Source organism: Mesoplodon mirus (genome assembly GCF_964341445.2).
Source record: "Mesoplodon mirus genome assembly, chromosome: 6".
In the NCBI taxonomy this organism is placed as follows: domain Eukaryota; kingdom Metazoa; phylum Chordata; class Mammalia; order Artiodactyla; family Ziphiidae; genus Mesoplodon; species Mesoplodon mirus.
This window is the reverse complement of record NC_138982.1, coordinates 72,324,499-72,339,683: the sequence shown is the minus strand read 5'-3', so window position 1 is coordinate 72,339,683 and position 15,185 is coordinate 72,324,499. Positions and strand designations below refer to the sequence as shown.

Here is a 15,185-nt window from a genome sequence, read left to right as displayed (position 1 = left end):
ACTGCACCGCGGGGTACACACACACACACACACACACACACACACACACACACAGACACACACACACACACAAATTCTGGCTACCATCCTGGAGGCCCAATGGATTTCCCGGCGTCTTTTACACTGAATGTCCTACAACCTGGAAATTAAGCATCTCGTGGGCCAACAACTCCTTTTCCCCTCCAGACTGGCTATAGTAGCAGGAGAAGATGTCAGGAAAAGAAAGCAGACTCTAGACCTCATCTTTGAAATGGAAAATCCGCCCAGGGATACCGGACAATGTGTGTTCAGACGTCTGGACTTCTTTACAACATCATTCTCAGGCCTATCCATTCCCGCTCGTTTGCATTGGTTATTTTCTCTCAAATTCTTCTCTCTCCAGCACCATACCCTATTGCTACCCTATTTCTCCCCAAACCAATAAATAACTGGATTTCTCATGTTATATGTTTTCCCATGCATTTATGAAGATTTTTAGCCATGGCTTTTCTCTTTCTTGGTGTTTTGAGCTGCTCTCCTGGAAAGTTGCAAAATAGTATGATGGTTACTATACATAATTGTATGATGTTTGTTCATAGCTTCCTCTTAACCTGAGGAAGTTCTCTTCCAGTCAAGTTCACTTTTCATTATGAATAAATGCTGGATTTTATCAGATGTTTTCAGCATGTATTAGGATATGCATTTCCTTTTTAAATCTCTTCCTCCGGTTATTTTGACTCAGAGACTGATGTAAAATGTTTGCATTCCTGCTATTCCACATTATTCATACCTTTGAAATTCTACCCCGAGTTTTTTCTTTTGTAAATCAAACCTCTAACTCTTAAAACATTAATTTAGGGGCCTCCCTGGTGGCGCAGTGGTTAAGAATCTGCCTGCTAATGCAGGGGACATGGGTTCGAGCCCTGGTCTGGGAAGATCCCACATGCCGTGGAGCAACTAAGCCCATGAGCCACAGCTGAAGCCCACGCACCTACAGCCCATGCTTCGCCACCAGAGAAGCCACTGCAGTGAGAAGCCCGTGCACCTCAACGAAGAGTAGCCCCCGCTCACCGCAACTAGAGAAAGCCCGTGCGCAGCAACGAAGACTCAACGCAGCCAAAAATAAATAAATAAAAATTAAAAAAAATAAAACATTAATTAATTACCATATTTCTTTCACATTTTTACAAAAGAAATAAAATCTACAGGTAAAGCTGAAAACAAGATGGTTTCAGTTTTTTTAAACATCAATACTATTTATATTCACCAACATGCTTCACCATTTCCTCTCTACCTTTTTATTCTTATATTCCACTCTCAAAGTCTAGCCTCAATTTTCTTCTTGCTGAAGAATATACTTTAATAGTTCTTTCCACTATACCCTATGTGTAGTAAATTATCTTGGTTTTGTAAATCTCAACATGTTTTGTGTAGTACACTCTCATAGTCTTGTATATCTGAAAACTTTTATTATGTATTCATTCCTAATTCTAAAGTGTTATTTAAGTACTTTAAAGACATTACTCCATTGTTCTGCCATTTTTGATTGTTGTTGCAGGCAAGAGGTCTCTGCCAATCAAGTTGTTGTTCCTTTTATATTTGACTCAGCTGTTCATTAGCACATTTTTAAATTTTATTTTATTTTTTAATTGAAGTATAGTTGATTTACATTGGTGTGTTACTTTGTGGTGTACAGCAAAGTTACATATTTTTTCCATATTCTTTTACATGGTTATGGTTTATTACAGGATATTGAATATAGTTCCCTGTGCTATACAGTAGGACCTTGTTGTTTATCTGTTTTACACTGAATACATGATAGTTTTATATCTGCTAATCCCAAACTCCTAATTTATCTCTCCCCCACCCTCTTTCCCCTTTGGTAAACATAAGGTTGTTTTCTATGTCTGTGAGTCTATTTCTGTTTTGTAAATAACTTCATTTGTGTCATATTTTAGATTCCACATATAAGTGATATCATATGATATTTATCTTTCTTTGACTTACTTCACTTAGTATGATAATCTCTAGGTCCATCCATGTTGCTACAAATGGCATCATCTCATTCTCATTTATGGCTGAGTAGTATTCCATTGTATAGGTATGCCACATCTTTTTATCCATTCATCTGTAGATAGACATTTAGGTTGCTTCCATGTCTTGGGGTTTTTTTTCATTCATTTATTTATTTATTTAATTTTTGGCTGTGTTGGGTTTTGTTGCTGCACGTGGGCTTTCTGTAGTTGCAGCGAGCGGGGGCTACTCTTCGTTGCAGTGCGCAGGCTTCTCATTACGGTGGCTTCTCTTGTTGCAGAGCACGGGCTCTAGGCACGCGGGCCTCAGTAATTGTGGCATGTGGGCTCAGTAGCTGTGGCTCGTGGGCTCTAGGCTAGCGGGCTTCAGTAGTTGTGGCACACGGGCTTAGTTGCTTGGTGGCATGTGGGGTCTTCCCAGCCCAGGGCTCAAACCTGTGTCCCCTGCACTGGCAGGCAGATTCTTAACCACTGCGCCACCAAGGAAGTCGCCAGTTGGCTATTTTAAATAGTGCTACTATGAATATTGGGGTGCATGTATCTTTTCAAATTAGAGTTTTCTCGGGATATTTGCCCAGGAGTGGGACTGCTGGACCATATAGCAACCCTTTTTAGTTTCTTAAGGAATCTCCATGCTGTTCTCCATAATGGCTGCACCAATTTACATTCCCTTCAACACTGTAGGAGAGTTCCCTTTTCTCCACACCCTCTCCAGCACTTATTATATGTGGACTTTTTAATGATGCTCATGCTGACCAGTGTGACGTGATACCTCATTGTAGTTTTGATTTGCATTTGTCTAGTAATTAGTGATGTTGAGCATATTTTCATGTGCTTTTTGGCCTTCCGTATGTCTTCTTTGGAGAAATGTCTATTTAGGTCTTCTGCCCATTTCTTTTTTTTTTTTTTTTGCGGTATGCGGGCCTCTCACTGTTGTGGCCTCTCCCGTGGCGGAGCACAGGCTCCGGATGCACAGGCTCAGCAGCCATGGCTCACGGGCCCAGCCGCTCCGTGGCATGTGGGATCTTCCCGGACCGGGGCACGAACCCGTGTCCCCTGCATCGGCAGGCGGACTCTCAACCACTGCGCCACCAGGGAAGCCCTACACTAAAGTCTTTAATGCATTGAGATGACTTTTGTGTGTGGTGTGAGATAGTGGTCTAGTTTCTTTTTTTTTTTCTTAGCATGTGGCTGTCCAGTTTTCCCAACACCATGTTTTAATCTAAATTTATTTATTTATTTATTTTTGGCTGCGTTGGGTCTTCGTTGCAGTGCATGGGCTTCTCATTGCAGTGGCTTCTCTTGTTGCGGAGCACAGGCTCTAGGCACACGGGCTTTGGTAGTTGTGGCACAGGGGCTCAGTAGTTGTGGCTCGCGGGCTCTAGGGCACAAGCTCAGTAGTTGTGGCGCACGGGCTTAGTTGCTCCGTGGCGTGTGGGATCTTGCCAGACCAGGAATCGAACCCGTGTCCCCCTGCATTGGCAGACGGAGTTTTAACCACTGCACCACCAGGGAAGTTCCCCCGTCACCATTTATTGAAGAGACTGTCCTTTTCCATTGTACGCTCTTTGCTTCCTTGCCATGAATTCATTATCCATATATGTATGGGTTTACTCCCAGGTTCTCAGTTATGTTCCATTGACCTATGTATCTGCTTTTCTGCAAATATAATGCTGTTTTGATTATTGTAGCTTTATAATATAGTTTTAAATCAGAGAGTGTGATACCTCCAACTCTTTCTTTTTATCAGGATTGCTTTGGCTGTTCAGGGTCTCTTATGGTTTCATGTAAATCTAAGACTTTTTTATTCTATTTTTGCGAAAAATATCCTTGGGACTTTGATAGAGATTGCATTGAATCTGAAGATTGCTTTAGGTAATAGAGACATTTGAACGATGTTATTTCTTCCAATCCATGAGCACAGAACACTTTTCCACTTATTTGTCTCCTCAGGCAAGGGAAACACAAGCAAAAGTAAACAAATAGGATTACATCAAACTAAGAAGTTTCTGCACAGTAAAGGAAACCAGCAACAAAATGAAAAGGGAACCTACCTAATGGAAGAAGATACTTGCAAATCATATATCCAGTCAGGGGTGAACATCCAAAATATAGAAAGAACTCACAACAACAACAACAAAAATAAAACAACCCCCAAATGGGTATAGGACACTTTCCAAAGAAGACATAGATGGCCAATAGACACATGAAAAGATGTTCAACGTCACAAATTATTAGAGAAATGCAAATCCAAACCACAAAAGTCTATTTCTCTTAAAGTCTATGTCTCATGTAAGTATTGCTCCCCAGCTTTCTTTTTATTTCCATTTGCATGGAGTATCTTTTTCCATCCCCTCACTTTCAGTCTATGTGTGTCTTTAGCTCCGAAGTGAGTCTCTTGTAGGCAGCATATATATGGGTCTTGTTTTTGTATCCATTCGGCCACTCTTTTTTTTTTTTCAAAACAAACAACTTTTTATTGAAGTATAGTTGATTTACAATGTTGTATTAGTTTCAGGTGTACAGCAAAGCGATCTATATATGTATATATTCTTTTTCAGATTCTTTTCCATTATAAGTTATTATATACAAAATATTGAATAGAGTTCCCTGTGCCATACAGTAGGTCCTCATTTATCTATCGCCCTATGTCTTTTGATTGGAGCATTTAGTCCATTTACTTTGAATAATTATTGATGTGTATGGTCTTATTGCCATTTTATTAATTGTTTTGACATTGTTTTGTAGTGCTTTTTTCCTCCTTTCTTCTTCTTTCATTCTTTTGTCTTGTGATTTGATGACTATCTTTAATGTCATGTTCAAATCCTTGCCTCTTTTTTCTGTGTGCATCTATTATAGATTTTTCTGTTTGTGTCTATCATGAAGTTTATATACAGTGATATCTTGTTATATGTGATTGTTTTAAGTTGCTGATCTCAAATCTCAAATGCATTTAACAACCCTACAATTGTACTCTCCTCCCCTTATGATTACTGTGTTTGACATCATATTTTACATCTAAGTATTTTGTGTATCCCCAAACTGCTTACTGTAGATACAGATGATATTACTACTTTTGGCTTTTAACCTTCCTACTAGCTTTGTACATGGTTGATTTTCTATCTTTACTGTATATTTTTTTAATCTGTCTCCTAAGGCAAAGGAAACAAAAGCCAAAATAAACAAATGGGACGTAATTAAACCTAATAGTTTTCACACAGCAAAGGAAACCATCAACAAAATGAAAAGACAACCTACTGAATGGGGGAAAATATTTGGGAATGAGATGACCAATAAGAGGTTAATATCCAAAATATATAAACAGCTCATACAACTCAATAGGAAAAAGCAAACCACCTGATTGAAAAACGGGCAGAAGGAACAGGATAGAAAGCCCAGAGATAAACCCACGCACATATGGTCACCTTATCTTTGATAAAGGAGGCAGGAATGTACAGTGGAGAAAGGACAGCCTCTTCAATAAGTGGTGCTGGGAAAACTGGACAGGTACATGTAAAAGTATGAGATTAGATCACTCCCGAACACCATACACAAAAATAAGCTCAAAATGGATTAAAGACCTAAATGTAACGCCAGAAACTATCAAACTCTTAGAGGAAAACATAGGCAGAACACTCTATGACATAAATCACAACAAGATCCTTTTGGACCCACCTCCTAGAGAAATGGAAATAAAAAACAAAGATAAACAAATGGGACCTAATGAAACTTCAAAGCTTTTGCACAGCAAAGGAAACCATAAGCAAGACCAAAGACAACCCTCGGAATGGGACAAAATATTTCCAAATGAAGCAACTGACAAAGGATTAATCTCCAAAATTTATAAGCAGCTCATGCAGCTCAGTAGCAAACAAACAAACAACCCAATCCAAAAATGGGCAGAAGACCTAAATAGACATTTCTCCAAAGAAGATATACAGACTCCCAACAAACACATGAAAGAACGCTCAACATCATTAACCATTAGAGAAATGCAAGTCAAAACTACAATGAGATATCATCTCACACCAGTCAGAATGGCCATCATCTAAAAGTCTAGAAACAATAAATGCTGGAGAGGGTGTGGAGAAAAGGGAACACTCTTGCACTGCTGGTGGGAATGTGAATTGGTACAGCCACTATGGGGAACAGTATGGAGGTTCCTTAAAAAACTACAAATAGAACTACCATGTGACCCAGCAATCCCACTACTGGGCATATACCCTGAGAAAACCATAATTCAAAAAGAGTCATGTACCAAAATGTTCATTGCAGCTCTATTCACAGTAGCCCGGAGCTGGAAACAACCTAAGTGTCCATCATTGGATGAATGGATAAAGAAGATGTGGCACAGATATACAATGGAATATTACTCAGCCATAAAAAGAAACGAAATTGAGCTATGTGTAATGAGGTGGATGGACCTAGAGTCTGTCATACAGAGTGAAGTCAGTCAGAAAGAGAAAGACAAATACCGTATGCTAACACATAGATATGGAATTTAAGGGAAAAAATGTCATGAAGAACCTAGGGGTAAGACAGGAATAAAGACACAGACCTACTAGAGAACGAACTTGAGGATATGGGGAGGGGCAAGGGTAAGCTCTGACAAAGCGAGAGAGAGGCATGGACATATATACACTACCAAATGTAAAACAGATAGCTACTGGGAAGCAGCCGCATAGCACAGGGAGATCAGCTCAGTGCTTTGTGACCACCTAGAAGGGTGGGATAGGGAGGGTGGGAGGGAGGGAGACGCAAGAGGGAAGAGATATGGGAACATATGTATATGTATAACTGATTCACTGTGTTATAAGGCAGAAACTAACACACCATGGTAAAGCGATTATACTCCAATAAAGATGTAAAAAAAAAGTTTATACAACTCTCCTCAATACTCTGTAATAACGTATATGGGAACAGAATCTAAAAAACAGTGGATCTATGTATAACTGATTCACTTTGCTGTACACCTGAAACTAACACAACATTGTAAATCAACTACACTCCAATAAAAATCAATTAACAAAAATGGGCAGAAGAGGTGAACAGACATTTTTCCAAAGAAGACATAACAGTCGGGCAACAGGCACATGAAAAGATGCTCAACATCACTAACCGTCAGAGAAATACAAATCAAACCACCATGAGATACCACCTCACACCTGTAAGAACACCTAACATCAAAACGACCACAAATAACAAATGTTGGCTAGGTTGTGAAATAAAGGGGACCCCCGTACACTGTTGGTGGGAATGTGAATTGGTGCAGCCACTGTGGAAAACAGTGTGGAGGTTCCTCAAAAAACTAAATAGAATTACCATAGGATACAGCAATTCCACTCCTGGGTATACATCCAAAGAAAACAAAAACACTACTTTGAAAAGATACATGCAGCTGAATGTTCGTGGCAGCATTATTTATGACAGCCAAAATATGGAAACAACCTAAGTGTCCATCAACAGATGGACAGCTAAAGAAGATGTGATGTGATACATATATGCATGTGTGTGTCTGTGTGTATGTATATACTCAGCCATAAAAAAAGAGTGAAATTTTGTCATTTACAACAACATGGATAGACTTGTAGGGTATTATGCATAGTGAAATAAGTCAGACAGAGAAAGACAAATACTGTTATGTTATCACTTAAACATGGAATCCAGAAAATAAAACAAACTAGTGAATATAACGAAAAAGAAACAGATTCACAGATATAGAGAACAAACTCGTGGTTACAAGTGGGGAGAGGCAAGATGGGGTAAGAGATGAAGAGGTATAAACTACTATGTTTAAAGTAATTAAGCTACAAGGATATATTGTACAACACAGGGAATACAGCCAATATTTATTTTTTGGCCGTACCCCGCAGCACACGCGGATCTTAGTTCCCTGAACAGGGACTGAACCCGGGGCCCCTGCAGTGGAAGCATGGAGTCTTAACCACTGGACCGCCAGGCAAGGGTCCATAGCCAATATTTTATAATAACTATAAATGGAGTATAATCTTTAGGAATTGTTCATCATTATCTTGTACACCTGAAACGTAACACTGTAACTCCATTATACCTCAATTTTTAAAAAACTAAAATAAAAACCGACAATGACATATCACTTCATACCTGTTAGAATGGCTTTTATCAAAAGGCAAGAAATTAAAAGTGTTGGCGAGTACGTGGAGAAAAGTGAGCCCTCCTGCGGTGTCGGTGGGAATGTAAACTGGCACAGCCACTATGGAGAACGGTATGAAGATTCCTTAGAAATGCAGGAATAGAACTACCATATGATCCAGCTATCCCACTTCTGAGTATTTATCCAAAGTATATGAAAACACTAACTTGAAAACACTTATGCACCCCATGTTCATTGCAGCATTATTTACAATAGTCAAGGTATAGCAACAACCGCAGTGCCCATCAACCAATAAATGAATAAAGAAGAGGTGAAACACAATATATACAATATAGATACAGCCATAGGAAAAAAATAAAACCTGGCCATTTGCCACAGCATGGATGGACACTGCGAGTATTATGCTAAGTGAAAGAAGTCAGCTAGAGAAAGCCAAATACCATATGATTTCACATAGATATGGAATTAAAAAAAAACATACAAAGTAAATGAACAAACCACACCAAACAAAAACAAACATGTAGATACAGAGAGCAGAGTAGTGGCTACCAGAGGGGAAAGGGTGAAATGGATAAAGAGGATCAACTCTGTGGTGACTATACAAACTAAATCTTTGTTGGTGAGCATGCTGTAGTGTGTACAGAAGTAGAAATATAATGTTGTCCATATGAAACTTATATAATGTTATAAACAAAAGTTACCTCAATAAAAAATAATTTTTAAAAAAGATATACATATAGCAATGATTAAAATGACTCTTCGTGGAATTTAAGTTCCAGTTATGGAGGGAAGTGAAGAGCTGATAGTTTAAGTTTCACTGAAAAGATGAATTTTTCCAGAAGGGCATAAGCATTGATGGAGTTTGGATATGTAAAGGGCTAAGCTAGAAAGTTAGGAGGTAGCCACTACTCTGAGAATAAATCTTTTAAATTGTGATTACAGAGGGGGTCACAATTTGGAGTAATTGTTACTGAGCCACGTTCATTTGCCTCACACACAGAAAGCCCAACTCTGAGATAGAGAGGTTTGCAGCAGAGAAAGGGTTTATTCACAAGGCAGTCAAGCAAGGAGAAAGGAGAACAAATCTCAAATCCATCTCCCCAAAGGCCAGGGGCTAGGGATATTTACTGGATAAAGAATTAGGGTGGCCTGAGGTGCAGGGAGTGTGGGGAAAGGTGAGTGGAAAGGAGAAAAAGATCGGGTCTGGACTTCCCTGGTGGCACAGTGGTTAAGAATCCGCCTACCAAAAAAAAAAAAAAAAGAATCCGCCTACCAATGCAGGGGACATGGGTTCGAGCCCTGGTCTGGGAAGATCTCACATGCCTCGGAGCAACTAAGCCCTTGAGCCACAAGTACTGAGCCTGCACTCTAGAGCCTGCGTGCCACAACTACTGAGCCCGTGTGCCACAACTGCTGAAGCCCACGCTCCTAGTGTCCGTGTTCCACAACAAGAGAAGCCACCACAATGAGAGGCCTGCACACTGCAACGAAGAGAAGCCCCCGCTCACTGCAAACAGAGAAAGCCCGCACGCAGCAACGAAGACCCAACGCAGCCAAAAATAAATAAATTAAATAAATAAATACATTTTTAAAAAAAGATGTATCGTTATTCTCGGCAGGTGCAACTAAGCTACGTGCTTCTTCAGAGGATGCATGTTCAGAAAACGGCGACATTGGCATATTCTTAGGGTGGAGGTTTTGGCCCTCTGACATCAAATGGCCACCGATCAGACACTCTCGCATGCCCGAGGGGAGAGGCGGTTGTCCCAACCAGTCTTAACCAGCTGAAGTTCAAACTGGACAACTGACTCCAAGTTCCAAAAAAACAACTCGGGCAAACATCTTAAGACTCTTACATCAGAGGTACTTATCCATAGGGGTCGTGAAGAGGCCTTGTAGCTTACTCTTTAGGCTACATCATGCTTGGGGGATATGCAAGTTTTTGTAAAAACAGTTAAAGTGAGCTTGACCAGCGAAGGCAGTTTACAGTTTACTATTTACTAATTAAGTTATAGTCTAATGGATGTAACTGATGACTACCATATAAGTTTCATAATGACAAGGTAAAAGAGTATGAGTCAATGAGGTAGGAGGGAGGACAAAATTACTGAAGAGGAAGAGAACTGAGAAGCCAAGATGTGGGGGGAGGAGGGATCCATGACAATATTAAACTCACCACAAACTACAGCAGATGTGCAATGAGTGAGAATTACAGTGAATCAAGGGCGAAAGTCTTCAAAGACTGTGATAGAGACATTTGCTACACATACATTTGATAAGTGACTGGTAGTAGTATGACTGAACCCCAATGTCTTTAAACAATATTTTGTTTATTTACAGAATGTGGTAATACTATGAAGGCCATAGAGAGAGGGATGAGATAGAGAGTAAGTGCAGAAACCATTCCAAACAAAATGGTCAGAAATGCCCTTTTCAAGAAAGTGCCCTCAGAGTTGGTCTTTGAAGAACGAACCAGCACTGCAAAAAGTTGGAGGAAAAGTTGAAACCTAATTTTTTTAAGTAAAAAAAAACCAAGAAGATGGGAATATTTCAAAGAATTAAATATAATATTGGCTAATAAGCATGTGAAAAAAATGATCCACCTTGACTGGCAATCAGAAATGCAAAATGAAAACACAATGATATAGCATTTTACTACACCAGGTTGGAAAACAGTTAAGAGTCTATCAATAAGAAATGTTTACAAGGATGTAATGAAATGGAAACATACTCCGCTCACAGGAGTTTAAACTGTGAAAAATATTTTGGGGAAAAAAAAAGAGGAAGGCGTTACCTATTAACATTTTTTGAATCTTTTTTTTATAATTTTAAAATTTATTTATTTCTTTGTTTATTTATTTATCTATTTATTTATTTTTGGCTGTGTCTGGTCTTCGGTGCTGCATGCTGGCTTTTCTCTAGTTGAGGCCAGCAGGGGCTACTCTTGGTTGCAGTGCGCGGGCTTCTCATTGCAGTGGCTTCTCTTGTTGCAGAGCACAGGCTCTAGGCACAAGGGCTTCAGCCATTGTGGCGCACGGGTTTTGCTGCTCTGCAGCATGTGGGGTCTTCCCAGATCAGGGATCAAACCCATGTCCCCTGCATTGGCAGGCAGATTCTTAACCACTGCGTCACCAGGGAAGTCCCTACCTATTAACTTGAAAAGACACACACAGGACCAATTATAGTAATTCACTCTTAGGTGTATGCAATAAATGTATGAGTTAAGAGTTCATGATTTAAAACCAGAGAAGTCTGCATTGGATGCCTATATCTAACACAAACGTGGTACATATTTAAGTTTTGAAACCTCACTTGACCACTCTGAGCTTCAGGTGTTGTGAAAAGTAAAAAAGGTCATTTTTTTTTTCAGAGAGGGCAGGAAGACACTTTTGCAGGTCATAGATAACTTTTACGGTTTTGATTGTGGTGATAGTTTCACGAGTGTATTCTTATCTACAAACTCAAGTTGTTTACATTAAATGTGTACAGCTTTTAGTACATACCTTAACTACTGCGCCACCAGGGTCCTGGCGGCGCAGTAGTTAAGAATCCGCATGCCGGGTTCGAGCCCTGGTCCGGGAAGATCCCACATGCCGTGGAGCAAATAAGCCCATGTGCCGCAACTACTGAGCCTGCACTCTAGAGCCCAAGAGCCACGACTACTGAGCCTGCGTCCCACAACTACAGAAGCCCGTGTGCCTAGAGCCCGTGCTCCGCAACAAACAGAAGCCACCGCAACGAGAAGCCTGTGCACCGCAGCGAAGACTAGCCCCCGCTCGCTGCAACTAGAGAAAGCCCGCACGCAGCAACAAAGACCCAACGCAGCCAAAAGTACATAAAAATAAAAAATTTTTTCAAAACAAAGATCAGGGCTTCCCAGGTGGCACAGTGGTTGAGGGTCCGCCTGCCGACGCAGGGGACACGGGTTCGTGTCCCGGTCCGGGAAGATCCCGCATGCCGCGGAGGGGCTGGGCCCGTGAGCCATGGCCGCTGAGCCAGCGCGTCTGGAGCCTGTGCTCCGCAACGGGAGAGGCCACAACAGTGAGAGGCCCGCGTACCGCCAAATAAATAAATAAATAAATTAATTTAATTTAATTTAATAAATGAAGATCATTTTTTAAACCTCAGTAGAATGGTTGGCATATAATAAATACTGAATAAAACAAGTTAATTATACTAAGATTGTTTTAATTTGATAACAGCTTTTATCTTCAGGAAGGAACTGCCACAAATATTTGACTATTAAGACAGAGCTTTACCTAAACATATATGAGTATTTTCCATTTACTCCTGAAATGAAAGCACAAGCATTAAAGGAATTTCATGGAACGTTTAGATAGGTCCGTTTTATGTTGCCAGGGGGGTGGTCTATTTGAGTGGTTTTTTTCTCTAGAATGCCTGAAATCAAAGGAAAATATTAACCTTAAAGGTGACTAATAGTTAAAGTTCCATTTTCGGGGTATCTTTTTTTCTCTAAAAATGAAGTACACGAGTATTCTGGCCCCCGGAGGACTTTAACAGTAGCTTTCTACCAACCACAGCCCCGGCTATTGGGCAGCACAGATACCGCGAGGTCTACGGGGCGGAGCCTTGGAGGGGGCGGGGCTTCGCGTGACATTTTGCGACTAGGATTCCACTGGCTTCACGGGCAACATCTTTCGCTGTCTGTTGCGTAGACGAATCGGCGTGACGAGCTGAAGATTCGAAGGCGCCAGGCCCAGCCCCGCGCCAGACGCCGTTCCCCTAGAAACCTGAACTGCAGGACCAACTGCAGGAGGCGGCCCCGGAGCTCCGAGGACTCGTCCCGTATCGCGCCGTCCTGCCGTCGCCGCATCGCGCCGCCCCGCCCCGGCTTGCCTCAGCCGTCGTCGAAACCCGTCACAGCGTGCAGGATCGAGCGCCTCCTCGCCCTCTGCCAGGCCCCGGGGGCGCCGTCCGTCGGTCGAGGTCATGGGCAAACGGCCCCGCAGGACCAGTGCCTACCCTGCGGACTGGGGGGGACTGCAGACCGAAGGACCCGGCCCCGCCAAGCGCCGCCGAACGGAGGAGCCCGAGGACCCCGAGTCCGAGTCCGAGGCGGCGCCCAGCCTGGACAACCTGACGGGACCTCCGGCCGCGGACGCACTCACTTCCGTAGTGGTCCTGCCCGCCGGCTGTGCCCTGCACCTGCCCCTAGATGGCGTCGACGTGCTGCTGGCGCCCAAGCCCACGTCCGTGCTGCAAGTGTCTCTCGGAGATCACATGCTCATGCTGGTCCCCGAGGCCCTCCTGGGCTGGGGCGTGGAAGGCCCGTGGGGACAGGGCCTGCAACGGGCCGCTTTCCTGAGCGCTCCAGGGGAGTACATGGCCCGGGAGCCGGGATTCTTCTGCGCAGCTGTCCCAGAGATCGCCCGCCAAGAAGAGGCCAACCAGGAGGAAGCAGACGCCGAGCTCCTGCCGCCTGGGATGGAGGCTGAAACCGGCTCCGTCGCTGAGCTCCGCAGCCCCACCGCAAGGGTGTCGGGACCCAGCGCGCAGGGCTTTGTCCCAGAGCCCCGTCCTCGGGCGCCCAATCCTAGTCCAGAGAAACGCTCTCCTCACCACGACGACAACCTGCACTTGCACCTTCGGGAGCTCTCCCTCGACTCACCACTCCAACCTCTACCTCCCTCTCCGAGTCCGGGTCCTCACGAGCGCCCCCAACGCCCTTACCGTCCTAAGCGCGAGGCCCAGAGATGTCTGTTCCCGGAATGAACTGCACCCCGGGGTACACACACACACACACACACACACACACACACAGACACACACACACACACAAATTCTGGCTACCATCCTGGAGGCCCAATGGATTTCCCGGCGTCTTTTACACTGAATGTCCTACAACCTGGAAATTAAGCATCTCGTGGGCCAACAACTCCTTTTCCCCTCCAGACTGGCTATAGTAGCAGGAGAAGATGTCAGGAAAAGAAAGCAGACTCTAGACCTCATCTTTGAAATGGAAAATCCGCCCAGGGATACCGGACAATGTGTGTTCAGACGTCTGGACTTCTTTACAACATCATTCTCAGGCCTATCCATTCCCGCTCGTTTGCATTGGTTATTTTCTCTCAAATTCTTCTCTCTCCAGCACCATACCCTATTGCTACCCTATTTCTCCCCAAACCAATAAATAACTGGATTTCTCATGTTATATGTTTTCCCATGCATTTATGAAGATTTTTAGCCATGGCTTTTCTCTTTCTTGGTGTTTTGAGCTGCTCTCCTGGAAAGTTGCAAAATAGTATGATGGTTACTATACATAATTGTATGATGTTTGTTCATAGCTTCCTCTTAACCTGAGGAAGTTCTCTTCCAGTCAAGTTCACTTTTCATTATGAATAAATGCTGGATTTTATCAGATGTTTTCAGCATGTATTAGGATATGCATTTCCTTTTTAAATCTCTTCCTCCGGTTATTTTGACTCAGAGACTGATGTAAAATGTTTGCATTCCTGCTATTCCACATTATTCATACCTTTGACATTCTACCCCGAGTTTTTTCTTTTGTAAATCAAACCTCTAACTCTTAAAACATTAATTTAGGGGCCTCCCTGGTGGCGCAGTGGTTAAGAATCTGCCTGCTAATGCAGGGGACATGGGTTCGAGCCCTGGTCTGGGAAGATCCCACATGCCGTGGAGCAACTAAGCCCATGAGCCACAGCTGAAGCCCACGCACCTACAGCCCATGCTTCGCCACCAGAGAAGCCACTGCAGTGAGAAGCCCGTGCACCTCAACGAAGAGTAGCCCCCGCTCACCGCAACTAGAGAAAGCCCGTGTGCAGCAACGAAGACTCAACGCAGCCAAAAATAAATAAATAAAAATTTTAAAAAATAAAACATTAATTAATTACCATATTTCTTTCACATTTTTACAAAAGAAATAAAATCTACAGGTAAAGCTGAAAACAAGATGGTTTCAGTTTTTTTAAACATCAATACTATTTATATTCACCAACATGCTTCACCATTTCCTCTCTACCTTTTTATTCTTATATTCCACTCTCAAAGTCTAGCCTCAA

The 15,185-nt window shown here is 42.5% G+C and overlaps 1 protein-coding gene across 1 annotated transcript; it reads left to right on the top strand.

Moving 5' to 3' along the window:
* Positions 1 to 13,095: 13,095 nt before the first annotated feature.
* Positions 13,096 to 13,878, top strand: LOC309806579 (proline-rich protein 23C-like; the record flags this gene model as incomplete). The annotated part of the gene is made up of 1 exon (XM_082625464.1): positions 13,096 to 13,878. One exon carries the CDS (start codon positions 13,096 to 13,098, stop codon positions 13,876 to 13,878), a length of 783 nt encoding a protein of 260 aa, XP_082481590.1.
* Between the last annotated feature and the right edge of the window lie 1,307 nt (positions 13,879 to 15,185).